This window comes from Dasypus novemcinctus, chromosome 1, assembly GCF_030445035.2.
Source record: "Dasypus novemcinctus isolate mDasNov1 chromosome 1, mDasNov1.1.hap2, whole genome shotgun sequence".
Taxonomy (NCBI): domain Eukaryota; kingdom Metazoa; phylum Chordata; class Mammalia; order Cingulata; family Dasypodidae; genus Dasypus; species Dasypus novemcinctus.
The window spans coordinates 93,959,132-93,973,972 of record NC_080673.1 but is presented as its reverse complement, the minus strand read 5'-3'; the positions used below and the strand labels follow the sequence as shown (position 1 = coordinate 93,973,972).

Below are 14,841 nucleotides of genomic sequence, written 5' to 3'. Positions count from 1 at the left end.
TTGATCTGGTCCATGTTGGAGCAAACACACTCCAATCAGGCATTGAAATAAGAGGGCTGCCAAAGAATGCCATCTCCTGGCATGCTAAGGAAGTGTGTGTAAGGAAATTAAAAGTAAATAAGTAAGAGACTTTTTGTGGACTTTACAGCCTCCCTCCCCAAGACCCTAGGAAGTGGATCTGAAACCCATTACATTACTGGGTCCTGGGCCCAGCTTTGAGGAATTATCAGGGACAATCCTAAAGACCCAGAACAGGTTGAACCAAGAATCAACAAACAGTAACACACAGCTTCCTGTCTCTAAGACTGTACAAAAGAGAGGGAAATCAAGCAACTGAGTAAACTCACCACCCTAATCAGATGCCTAGGCATCAGCAAAAGTACAAGCTATACTAAGAAAATGGAAGAAATTACCCAGAAAAAGAATGTAGCAAGACCCAGAAGAGACACAGAACTTGAGACAATTAATCAATGAGATGCACACAAATTTCCAAAGTCAAAGTAATGAGTTGAATAACTATGGCTAAAGAGATAAAGAACATTAAGAAGGCACTAAGCAAGCACAGAGAAGAATTTGAAAACCTGAATAAGAAAGTGACATGGGAATGGAAGACTTGATAGGTAAGACCAAATACACATTAGAGCTGTTTGGCAATTCTTAATGAAGTTGAATATAGACTTACCATGGAACCCTGCAATACCATTGCTATTTATAGACCCAAAAGAACTGAAAGCAGTGACATGAATAGATACCTGTACACCGATGTTCATAGCAGTTATTCATGATAGCCAAAAGTTGGAAACAACCCAGGTGTTCATCAGTTGATGAATGGATAAACAAATTGTGTAGTATACACACAATGGAATATTATACAGCAGCAAAAAGAAATAAAGTCGTGAAACATGACATAGATGAACCTGGAGGACATTGTGTTGAGTGAAGCAATCCAGACATGAAAGGAAAAATACTATATGATTGCCCTTTTATGTTTTAAATATATTATGTGAAATATAAATATATTTTGTGAAATATGAATATGAGTAGAATTGTGTATTTAAGACCATTTTTCCTTGAAGCTGAACAAATGTAAGTTAATACTACACAATGTTAATATCAGACAAAAACTAAAACGTTGTACTAAATGAAGGAGACCAGATTCAGAGTACTATATTACTATATGATTCCATTTATATAAAATGTAAATATAAATTCATAAATAGATGGAAGATTAATTGTTATATCTGAGGAGGGAATGCTAATGAGTTTGGAGTTTTGTTTTTGGAATAATGAAATTGGTCTAGAATTTTTAAGATGATAAATTTACAGCATTATGATTATACTAACAGCCATTGATTATATACTTTGGGTAGAATATCCAGAAACATCAGTTATGTACAAGGGGGATGCATAGAGGGATTGAGAGGTGAGAAATTTTCTTGTTTTGTTTCTTTGGTTTTTTTTGTTTATTAATATTGAAATAATGGAAATGCTCTAATAATGATTGAAGTGATGAATGCACAGCTATGTGATATTCCATTGATTGTATACCTTGGAAGAAGTCTGTGCTTTATTAATATGTATCAATAAAATTGATTAAAAAATGTATTAGAGGAATACAAAAGAAGAATCAAAATGGTAGAAGAAAGAATAAGTGATACCAAAGGCAGAATAGCTGAAATTGAGAAAAAAGAATGGAAAAAATAGAGCAAGGGCTCAGGGGGTTGAATGATAACACAAAATGCAACAACATGTGTGTCATGGAACTTCCAGAAGGCTAAGAGAATGGAAAAGGGAAAGAAAGAGTATTTAGTAAATAACAGCTGAAAATTTCTCCAACTCTCATGAAAGAATGAACTTACAAGTCTAAGAAGCTCAGCATACCCCAATAAGAGTAAATATGAATAGACCTACTTTAAGACACATACTACTCAGAATATCAAACCAAAACATAAACTTCTGGGAGTAGAAGGGAAGGGGAAACCATCACATACAAGGTACGCCCAGTAAGACTTACTGTGGATTTCTCATCAGAAACCGTGGAGGAAAGAAGACAGTGGTGTGGTACAATTAGGGTCCTGAAAGAAAAAAATTGCCAACCAAGAATTCTTTATCCAGCAAAATTTTCCTTCATATATGAAGGTGAGTTTAAAACCTTAACAACCAAACAGACACTAAGCTAGTTCATAGAAAAGAATCCGCCTTTTCAAGAAATATTGAAGCAAGCCTTATAGCCTGCAAGAAAAAGATGAGAGAGAGGCTTGGAGGAGAGTATAAAAGAAAAAATAGCAGAAAGGGTAACCAAAAGTGTAAAAAGACATATGAAAATAAGATATGACACATGAAAACTAAGGAATAAAATGGTGAAAGTAAATAATGCATTTATAGTGATATCATTGAATGTGAATGGATTAAACTCTGTAATTAAAAGATAGACTGAAAGAATGGCTTAAAAAATACATGAGCCATCCATATGCTACTTAAAAGAGGCTCACCTTAGACCCGGGGATACAAACCAGCTGAAAGTAAAAGGTTGGAAAAAGATACTCTGTGCATATAGTAACCAACAAAAAGCGGGGTAACTATACTAATATCAGACAAAACAGACTTTAAATGCAAAATAAGTTTTAAGAGATACAGACAGCCATTTTATAGTAACAGAAGGGACAATCCACCAGAAAGAAATAACAGTCATTAATATCTATACACCTAACCAGGATGCACCAAAATACATGAGACAGACTCTGGCAAAACTGAAGGGAGAAATAAACATCTCTACAGTAATAGTTGGAGACTTCAACACACCATCCGCATCATTAGATAGAACGACTAGGCAGAAGATCAACAAGGAAATGGGGAACTTGGAACAAACGACCTAGACCTAATAGACATATACAGAACATTGCACCCCAACTCAGCAGATTATAAATTCTTCTCAAGTGACCATGTAAATTTTTCCAGAATAAACCACATTTTGGGTCACAATGCAGCTCTCAATAAATGAAAAGATTGAAATTATACAAATAACCTTCTCAGATCATAATGGAATAAAACAAGTCAATAAAAACAGGAAAGAGGTAAATTTGCAAATGTGTGGAGGCTAAACAACACATTCCTAAACCATGAGTAAAAGAAGAAATTGCAAGTGAAGTCAATAAATATATGAGACCAAAGAAAATGAGAAGGCAACTTACCAAAACATACAGAATACAGCAAAGGCAGTCTTGAGAGGGAAATTTATAGCCCTAAGTGCCTATATTTTAAAAATGTAAAAAAAAGCTAAAATCAAAGATCTAATTGAAAACTGTAGAAACTATAAAAAGAACAGCAAGCCATTGCTAAAGGAAGCAAAAGGAAATCATTAATAAAGACTAAAGGAGAACTATAAGGGGGAAAAAAGCTGTTTCTTTGAGAAGATCAATAAAATTGACAAATCCATAGTTAAACTAACAAAGGATAAAAGATAGAAGATGCAAATAAATAAAATCATAAATGAAAGGGGTGAAGTCATGGCTGACGCCATAGAAATAAAAAGGATCATAAGAGGATATTATGAGAAACTGTATGCCAACAAACTACACAACCTAGATAAAATGGACAAATTCCTAGATAAGCACAAATCTACACCTACACTGACACTACAAGAAATACAAGAACTTAACAAACCAGTCACATTTAAAGAGGATGAATCCATCATCAAAATCTCCCAACAAAGGAAAATCCAGGACCAGATGACTTCACAGGTAAATTCTACCAAGCGTTTCAAGAAGAATTAATAGCAATCCTGTTCACACTCTTCCAAAAAACTAGAGCACTAAGATCAGAAAAATGAGTAATCAAATAAAAGTCATCAAAATAGGTAAAAAGGAAGTAAAACTCTCACTATTTGCAGATGATATGATCCTGTATTTACAAAATTCTAAAATATCTTAAGATAAAGCTACTTGAGCTAATAAATGAGTTCAGCAAAGTGGCGGGATGCAAGATCAACATGCAAAATTCGATAATGTTTCTATACACTAGTATTGAGCAATCTGAGGAGGAAATCAGAGGAAAAGTTCCACTTGCAATACTAACTCAAATACCTATCAATCAATTTAACCAAAGAAGTACAGGATCTGTGTGCAGAAAACTACAAAACAGTGCTAAAAGAAATCAGTGAAGACCTAAACAAATGGAAAGATTTTCTGTATTCATGGATTGGAAGACTAAATATCATGAAGATGTCAATCTTAACCAAACCAATTTATAGATTCAATGCAATACCACTCAAAATTCCAGTAGCCTACTTTACAGAAATAGAAATGGCAGTTACTAAATTCATTCGAAAGGGAAATTGCACTCAAATAGCCAAAATCATTAAAAAAAAAAAAAAGAGCCACAGGAGAGGAATTTCTCTGTCTGACTTTGAAACATTACAAAGCCTGGCACCTCCCATGTGGGAGAGAGGCACTCAATCATTTGAGCTGCCTTTCATTGTGCTTCCTCTTTGTGTCTCCTTGTTGCATAATGTTGTTGCGTCAGCTCACTCTCTTGCTCTTCGTCTCCACTCGGCACAGGGAACTGAACCCAGGACCTCCCTTGTGGTAGGCAGGAGCTCAGTCGCTTGAGCCACATCCGCTTCCCACCAAATGGTTTTTGACAGACCTACCAAGTCCATGTTGACAGGACAGAACAGTCACTTCAACAAATGGTCTAGGAGAACTGGATATTCATAACCAAAATTATGAAAGAGGTCTCACTCCCTATACAAGAATCAACTCAAAATTGATCAAAGACCTAAATATAAAAGCAAGGATAATAAAAATACTAGAAGAAAATATAGGGAAACATCTTAAAGATCTTGTGGTAGGTGGTGATTTCTTGGACTTTACATACAAAGCATGTGAAATGAGAAAAAATAGATAAATGGACCTCCTTAAAATTAAACACTTTACCACCTCAGAGGACTTTGTGGAAAGGGTTAAAAGGCAGCCAATTCAATGAGAGAAAATATTTGGAAATCACATTCTGATAAAGGTTTAATATCAATGTTGTATGTAACTCAACAATAAAAAGACAAGCACAATTTAAAAATAGCCAACTATGATCTAAATATTTTGTGTAATCTCTGGAGTTGTGAACTTAAATATGTGTCACCAGGAAATACAGTGAGTTTGGAGAATGGAAAGCTGAGGGTTAACTTGTATAGAATTGGTTAAAAGGATGTGTGTTAATCTTTGGAAATGAATAGAAAAGGTGAAAGCCCAGTATAATACTTGTAACTAGCAGTGCTATTATGTGGGTATGAAAGTGGTTTAAAGGGAAAAACTATGGACAAGTATATTATGTAAGGGAAAGCTAAAATATGTAACATGCTGTATAGCATAGTAAAATCACATGTGAAGTATGAATGTGGGTAAAATTTCATATAAGACCATTTTCCCTTGAAGCTAAACAAATGTATGTTAATTCTACAAAATGTTAATAGCTGAAAAACATATATGTTATGCCAAGTGAAAGAAACCAGACACAAAGTACTAACTATTGTATGATTCTATTTATGTAAAATGTAAATATAAATCAATTATAAAGATGAAATTAGATTAGAGATCATGTAGGGCTGGGGAAGGCGTGCTAAGAGGTGTGAATTTCTCTTTTGAGAGTAATGAAATGTTCTAAAATTTTGTGTGGTGATGACTGTACAACATTATTATTATACTAAAAGCTATTGATTATACACTTTGGATAGATCTTATGGTATGTGAATATTTCTCAGTAAAATTGCTTAATAAATAATTGTGCAAGAATAGCCAAAAATAGCAACTATGTACAGCAGGGGAAATAAAGATCGTGAGGTGAAGAATTTTTTGGTTTGTTTGTATGTCTTTTTGTTTATTATAATTATTATTGAACTAATGAAAATCCTTTAATTATGACCGAAGTGATGAATGCACAACTGGGTGAGTACCAGATACCATAGTTTGCATACTTTGCATGAATTGTATGTTTTATTAATATGTATCAGTGAATTTGACTTGTTAAAAAAAAAGCATAGGGCATTATTTACAAGTATCCATGACTTCTAATGCATATGTGTGTCTTGTGTCCTCAGTAGCTTGGCAAACATAATGTCTGTGATCTAAGAACCTTTTGGTAAATTGGGTTTTAGGGAAATCATTTTACAAAGAAATATGATACCTTTGGATGATAGGCACCTATGATCACCACTCTAGTCCCGTAATGTCAAAACACTTCCCAAAACCTCATACATTAAGGTAAGCTATCATGTGCTTATTGGACAAACTCGAAATTCTATTTACACATCTTTTTTTCACTATAATGGAGTAGAATGGCAGTAAAAGTAAACTTTTTCTTGTAAGATTCAGAAACACCGAAAAAAACAAATAAACCCAGTCTTATCTTTACAGATTAACATTTGTCTTCCTTATATTTAAATACCTAAGATTTAGTACATTGCTTTTGTTTTTTTAAGTTCTATTTTTTGACGTAACTTGTATACTCAGATGTTTATAACTGGAAGAAATAAATACATATACTCACTATTTTACAAATTAGGAAACTGAGGCCCAGTGAAATTTAGTTACTTGCTTAAGATTATATACAGTTAGTGGTAGGATCAAAACATAGATGTGACTGAATTTCTAGTTTAGCACTATAGTATTTTCTTTGTCATTTGTTGCTTGCCATGAATTAATGTGGACTATTTAATTTATGAAGGCTTATAAATTATTAATATGATCTCTTCCATTCCCTTGTCTCTTAGAATTAACAGGTTAATATTTCAGCCCTTGAAACTGTTTTTATTAGCTAAATTTTACTGTAAAGTAAATGAAATAGGTTTTTTTTTCAGTTACCCACTGACTTAGCATTAAAGATGCTAAAAGACCCTGGTGTGAATTTCTTGTATTTATTATAATCTAGAATATATTATTCTGTTTGGCTCCTTGTACATTTATGCATACATGTTCTAAAATCTCATATTTCTTTCAAGTTCACAATCTGCCTGTGCCTTAATCATTTGAACATGTGGAGAAGGTGCAAAAAGTATTTGTAAAGTAAACGAAGGGAAAACCTAACTCTACAATGGTTAGTGAGGTGACTTGAATTATTTTCTAACACATACTATGCTTAACCAAGCTGAATAGCTTGGAATAATTGAATGAATTTAGGGCATGAGGTCTGGTAATAGTATCTTGCTTATGCTTCCACAACTAGATATTGCTTCTGTAGGAGGAAATCTGAAAAGAAATAATATTTACTGCTACACAACAGACCATTAGTCTTATAGTTTGTTTTGTTTTGTTTTTTATTTTCCTAGGGAAAGCTATGATTTATCAGTGCTTCTTTTCAGCATCTGTTGTAAAGTTTAAGGTGTCGGCTGGTATATTTTGGTGTGTTCAGGGTTTAGAGATTTATATATCTTGTTATATGTATTAAGTGCAGTATAGAAATTACATTTGGTGTTCAAACTTTGAATTGCTATTTGGCCTTGAAAATACTTCTACATTTACAAAGTCAAAATCGTCTATAGAGTTTTAACAGTGCCTAAAACTTACCTATCCAACACTTTCTTAATCTTAAATATGTAAGCTGTAAATTTTAGTATTTAAATATGGTATCTGGTCCCTAAAGTACTATTTAATCACAAAGTTTGTTTAATATACAAGAGTATTTAACTTTTGGACCCATTTAAAGAATTGTCTGTACTTAATTCTGCTCCTCCTACTCTCTAAATCCATTTTAGTTCAGTTCCCCTTCTGCCATTTCACCAGAACTCCTCTGTTCAAGATCACCAGTAACGTTCCTGTTTTTGCCCTTGCCCTTCTTCATTACACAATTTTAGTAGCCAAAGTGGTGCACTTAAAATGTAAGTCAGATTTGCTGGGTATGGAATTTGGGTATGTTTAGTGGATATGAAGTAATTGTAAATAATATTTTTAAAATGTTAAGTCAGATTATATTACTCATTGCTCAACATCATTCAAAAGCTTTTTGTTTCACCCCAGATACAAGCCCGTGTCCTTACATTGGCTGACAAGCCTATGCAGTCAGGCTCCGCATTACTTCACTAACCTTGTGTCCTTTGTTCCTCACTCACTCCAATTGAGCCACTAGTTCTTTCCCCAGATAGCTAGTGACTTGCTTCCTTGGCCTATTTGGATCTTTCAAATGTCAACTTTTTGTTTTATTTTTCTTTATAACATTAAATGCCATTCAATGGCATTTAATGCCATTCAATATAATGTCTGCCTGCACTAAAATTAAGTATCATGAAATTAGGATTTTTCTTTTTTAATTTGTGGCTATATTCCTAGAAGTTAGGAGAGTGCCTGGCATAGAATAGGACCTCAATAAAATGGTTAGTTAGTAAATAGAAAGAAATGTATTTGTGAAATGTTTTTAAAAATAAAGAAAGGAAGGGAGGGAGGGAGGAAGGACAGTTTTGGCAAATAGATCTGAATGTCTTCCTTCATGATTACCAAGTTTATTCCCACCAAAATACTCTTGTCTATATAATAGCTTTGTAAAATTAATTGACCCCTTATTTGCAAACTTTTATTTTAATTTTTGAACCACCATTGACAATAGTTACAGTTACAATAGCTCAAGATCCCTGCTAGTCAAAAATAAAATAATTGAGTTAGTGCTGGTAGCTTTATGACCATGTTGGATGTCAAATGGAAACTGATGATCAAAGAGGATTCTGGGCAAAAGAATGGCCTAATTAAAATGAAGGTTCTTTTCTTAATCTTGACTGAGAAAGACTGAATGAGCAGGACCCTGGAATTTGTATTTATTCCTTTTTCTAAATTTTAAATGCTAAAAAGGTAGTCTCTGGACTTCTCCTTTGAACTAGTTCCTATTCCCTATGTGTTTTGTTTAGAATGAGTTGGCCTAAAGTAATTTCTGAATGATTAGTTTTCTTACAAAATATGTAACCTTTCCAAATGGTGAGTTTTGGCACTAGCAATTTCAGAAGCACAGCACTTTTTAGTTTTAGGAACTTTTATTGCTATCAGCACTTACCTTTTGCCAGTCTAAAAAAAAAAGAGAAAATAACATTCAAAAGAAGGAAGGATACAATACACAGGGACAATGAAAGACAGCTCTGGGAAATATAGTTCTTTTTTTAAATTATTTATTTAAAATATTAGATATTTTTCCCAGCAGGAGATTTAAAGTCTCATTTCAAGCTAGCTATCACACCTTACCAAAAATAAATCATTGAGAAACATTTTGAGTAAGCAAAAATATTGATAATGCATCCAATCCTTTTCCAACTCTGTGATTTATATTCAGTGTCCTTAATGTGACAGGTCTTAATTATTATCTCAATTTTGGTTGCAAAGTAATGGTAGTTAATTATTTAAAGGTAATTTGAAATCTTCAAAATATAAATTTTCCCCATCTAGTTAAAAACAAGCAATAATTTACAAAATTTCTAATAGTTTAAAATTAGCTTAAAGCAGTGAATGTGCTCATCTTTCTGGCATTAGTATTAAGAATAGACATTTGTCTAGTACTTTAGTTTACTGTGCACTTTCATGATCATTGTTTCATATAATGATTTGTTAAAGTCTTGCAGCTACATTCATGGTGTTCAGGTATTGAATCTGGTATGTAACAGTCAAGCTTTGGTGATGACTTTTATTAGTATTGTTTTTAGTTAAAATCTTTGTTCTTTAAAAATTACTACAGTTTTATGTAAGAAGTTTAAAACTGTTTCATATCATGGCTTCACAAGTGCTAGGTGTCCTGGGAACATTTCTGGGTCTCAGCTTTTTCATCATTAAAAAAGGGTTATTAATGGCGTCTGTCTCAAATTGGTTTTGTGAGGTTTGACTTTTTTTTTTTTAAGATTTATTTATATATTTATTTCTCTCCCCTTCCCCCCCACCCCGGTTGTCTGTTTTCTGTGTGTTTGCTGCGTCGTCTTCTTTGTCTGCTTCTGTTTTTGTCAGCGGCACAGGAATCTGTGTTTCTTTCTGTTGTTGTTGTGTCATCTTGTTGTGTCAGCTTTCCGTGTGTGCGGCACCATTCCTGGGCAGGCTGCACTTTCTTTCGCACTGGGCGGCTCTCCTTATGGGGCGCACTCCTTGCGCGTGGACACCCCTGCGTGGCACGGCATTCCTTGCAGACATCAGCACTGCGCATGGGTCAGCTCCACAGGGTCAAGGGGGCACGGGGTTTGAACCGCGGACCTCCCATGTAGTAAACGGACACTCTAACCACTGGGCTAAGTCCGCCACCAGGTTTGACTATTAAAACACTTAATAAACTGCTTGATATTTTAAGCTCTTAGCTGCAACCTTTGTGCCTAAATTTCCTCATCTCTAAAACGGGTGTAATTAATAGTTTATATATTGTACCAAGAGGATTAAATGAGTAAATATCTGTAAAGCACTTAGTACAGTGAGTAGCGTATAGTTAAACTATAGAAATGTTATCTGTTATTATGAAAAGTATTTCCTAGACAGGGCAATATCTTTCCAGATCCAAGAACTTAATTTTTTGCTGCACCACAGCCTTTTTATACTTGAGTCTTATGGAAAAATTCAGCAAGAATTTACCCATACAATCTATACTCTTAATAAGAAATATTTACAAAAATCTTGAACCCTCTGCTTCTTGAACTAACTCATTGTCAGTATGACCACATCCTTATGACAGAACGCAGATAAGAGACTATTGCTCATCCCTGCACGTGATCTGTGCATAGGGTAAGTTTATGCTTATAGCTTAGTGAATCGTTAAGAAACAAAAACTAAAAAAGTACCGTTTATAGATGTGAAGGGCAGCATAAGTGTACTTTATTTTTCTCTTCTGTTATTAGAGCTTCTCTATTATCCACATACTTCTAATGTACTAAGAGAAATCCTCATTGTTTATAAGTCTTTCCGTTTTAATTTTATTGAGTGTTCTATAGATTTATCATTCAATTAACTCTTCTCATCTCTAAAAATCTATATTTTAAAAGGCAGTTTTGTTTTGTTTTGCCTGTTTTGTGGCCTCTGAAGAGCTGATAAGCAACAAAACCACCACGGGTAGCCATATTCATCTGTTCATCTACATATGTTTGTGGGAAATATTAGAAAATAAGGTACACAATATAGAAGATAAGCAGTTATGATAATGTTTAAAGGGTTATTTTTAAGTAGTTTCAGGAGATTTCAACTTGGGAGTCACCAGGAGGAAAATGTTGTATAAGGTTTATACTTTAATTATTGAATTGTATTTCTGTAATTTTCTTTTTATTATGTCCAGGAAAGTTATTTTCTAATTGAAACCTAATGCTTAAGAGATACAATTGTGTGTCTCACTGATAGGAAACTAAATAGGATGCAGTGAATTTGTAGTAATGGGGTTGATGGCAGCACGTTGTAAGTATAACAAACTGCTCATTTATAAATGTAATTGTGGCTGAAAGGGATAATCTAGGGAGGTTAATGTTAATTAAAAAACAGCTAGAGAATAATCTACTGACTAAATCATAATATTTTGGTGGTAACTGAGGATTATTGCTAATAGTATAAATACAAGAATGTTCTACAAGGTGTTAAGAATATGGAAAAATACAATTAAGGTAACTTATAGATTAGTTAATAGTAATATTGTAATATTTTTTGTAGCAAAGACAAAAAAGGTACTATATCAGTGCTAAAGGGCAAAAAAAGAATATGGAGTTTAGTTTTATGAGATATGCATATAATTAAGCATTTTTTTCTTCATTTTCTTCATTAACAAGGAGACCTTGGTCATGTCATATAACCAGTCTATACCCATTTATGTATCTTTCCGAACACTAGTAACAATTGAGTCTTTTTTTTAGAATTAAGTAAGATAAATGTGCCTGGACAGAATTTTTTAGAGTAATGTTTCCGTAGTTTGTTAAGCTGCCTTTTGTCTGTTATTTTATTTTTTGAAGTTGAAATAAAATTTATGTAAAAAAAGAAAAAGAGATGCATTGCTTCTCTTCACTGTTTCTTGAACTGAAACTTAATTCCAAATTATTGAACATCCCAACTATTACACCTAAGTTATATTATACTTTATTTTCTACATTCCCATTATTAAACAGAGGAATTGTTGGTATTTTATTTGTCTTTAGGCCTAGACCAGATATTTTCTACTACTTATTTGTTTTCTCCTGACTGTAGAGTATATAGTGTGTTATTATATAGAGAGAAGATAGGGTATTCACATGTAAGAAGGTTATTTCTGAAGCATATTTTATTAAGAGGCAGTCTTCTATAGAAGAACATGGGCTTTAGTGTCAAATTCTGGCTCTTGTTCATCATGAAACTTTGAGTAACATCTTTTGAGTCCCAATTTCTTTATATTTAAAATTAGAATCAGGTTTGTAGGAATCACATGCAACAATATATATTCCTGGTGCTTAGCAAATACAAGTCCTTGTATCCCTTCCACACCCTCTGTATCTTTTCCTCCCATCAAGTTGAATGGGCAGGAGATGAAACCCAAAGTAGTTAATATATTTAGCTCGATTATTCCCAACATTAATCACTGACTTTGTATATTGAAACATATAGCAAAGCGTAAGCTTTGTCTCCCAGGTGTAAAAATATAGCACATCAAATTATGCTCGCAATTCTTTTTTCTTTTAATAATTTGGTGAACAGATTCATTGAGCTCTATTACCTAAAAGTACACTTATTAAAAGAGAAAAAAATAATATCTAATATCTTTAAGAAATGTTAATAAAATGACAACTTCTATTTTACCATTCAAGAATATAAATTGCTGACATCATAAAAAATATAGTAAATGTTAAAATTTTATCAGATCTAAAACTTTGGAAATTGCTGCTGAGATAACTCACAGGAAATCTCTATGGACAATTTCTTTAATATTTTTGTATGTTAGTTATGCAGTTGTTGTTGTTTTTTTTTCCCCAACAGGAGAGCCTGACAAGGAGCTAAATCCTAAGAAGAAGATATGGGAGCAGATACAGCCCGATCTTTACACTAATGATGAGTGTGTGGCTACATACAAAGGAGCTCCCTTCGAGGTGAAAGGGAAGGGAGTGTGCAAGGCTCAAACCATGGCCAACAGTGGAATCAAATAAAATAAAATATTTCAAGTATTGGGATTCATTGGAGAAAATATTAATAACAATAAAAAGGGATATATCCATATGTACCTCAAAAGTATGACTGGCTCATTTTTGTATTTCTCTTTTAGACTTTATTATGTATGTTTTACCTGATATAGTTTTAAATTGATTAGGAAACTACATTTTTACCTAGTTTTTTGATCATTTATAATGTGGGGAGGAAATTTTGTGATAATTTGATTGTCAGGTTAAATATTGGTTAGCAGATTTTTTTTTTTTTTAGTTTTTTTAGTTACTTAGATAACTGGAACTAGATTAACATTTAGTTCCTTGCTTGTGACCACATGATGCATAAAATTTAAAGCCTTTGGATTTTTAGTGTATTGTTTATCTGCATTATAAATGCCCTTTCTTCTTAATAAATGACAAGTTGGAATTTTTAACAAACTTATTAATTAGCCATATTATTATAATGCTGAAAGTGATCGACTGTTGATTCTAGCGAACCAAACAGAAAAGTTAGGAGATATGCTATTTTAACATTTTTGCTCTTGCTCCAAAAATATATTAACCTGGATTTGCTATAATTAAGGTGACTTCTTAAAAAGATAACTGAAATTTCAAATTGTGTATTTAGCTTTTTCCTTCCATTTGCCATATTAATCAGTAACAAAGCTTTGGCCAACTCTAAAGAATAAACACATTGCCAAATATTCTCAGTGTAATTTCCAAACAATTGACAAAAGAGTCCATTTTTTAAATTATAACTGCCTTATAAAAATTCTTTAGATGTCTAATAAGAGTATTTATAGCTTATTATCCTAGGGAGATCACTTAAGTTTGATTTATTTTGCTTTTATTTGGCCATGATGCTGTCAATATGGTGCTCGTCAGCCTTGAGCTGATGAGAGAGAATGTAGGCTACTAAGAAAGGAATTCATTCATGGAAGGAAGAGTATAGATGTTGTTTTTTAAAAATCATACACAAAAACATTCTACAGCTGTAGCTGTCTACAGCCTCCAATCAGAAAGCAAGGCAAAACAAAACTATAAATCAGTCCTTCAAGCAGATTTATAAAAGATATAATTAAAGTTCATTTATTTAAGTCCATGGAGCTCTGGTAGACCATGACATGGCACTATCATAAAAATTTTATCTTCTTTCTGAAAAATTGAGTCCTAATAGCATCATTAACCTCTGTTGATAACTGAACAAAAAATGAATTTCAAGTTATTTTATGCTCGATAGGTTCATCTTGGGAAATAAAGATTTTCTGTGATAAAAATCTTGTGAGTTTTATATTTTTGTCAATTATATTTGTTTAAATAATTCTAGTAAAGTTTGAAGAACATTTCAGCTATATTTAGATAGTTGAAATAGCCACCCTGTACATTTTTCTCAATTAAGTATGGAATACTCTAACTCAAGTCAATTATCTAAAGTTTTGATAGTGAAACCTGTATTTATTATACCATACACAGAACCTAGAAATAATAAATAAAAACAGTTTGTTCTTTTCTTAAAGCCCATGGCAGGAAAGTGGTTTTATTTGTGAATTTTCAGCACAAAAATGTACATAGCAAAAATTTAACATATTTCTCTTTCTCGAGCACTGTATTATTATATAACCTGCCAATTTTATCAACTGGTGATGCTTCCCACCATAATTGCCCAAATCCTTAACATATAAAAATGTAAGGGGAAGTGAATGTGGCTCAAGCAGTTGAGCTCCCACCTACCATATGGGAGATCCCTGCTTTGGTTT

General features: G+C 33.0%; 1 protein-coding gene across 3 annotated transcripts in view; it reads left to right on the top strand.

The window, feature by feature from the left end:
* AIMP1 (aminoacyl tRNA synthetase complex interacting multifunctional protein 1) overlaps nt 1-14,361 on the top strand; it is a 51,934-nt gene extending 37,573 nt beyond the window's left edge. For all 3 annotated transcript variants that reach the window (XM_004476204.4, XM_004476202.5, XM_004476203.5), the window contains exon 7: nt 12,921-14,361. In XM_004476204.4, the coding sequence (XP_004476261.2) occupies nt 12,921-13,087 (167 nt within the window). In that variant the 3' untranslated portion in view covers nt 13,088-14,361. The remainder of the gene's footprint in view (nt 1-12,920) is intronic.
* Nucleotides 14,362-14,841: the final 480 nt, after the last annotated feature.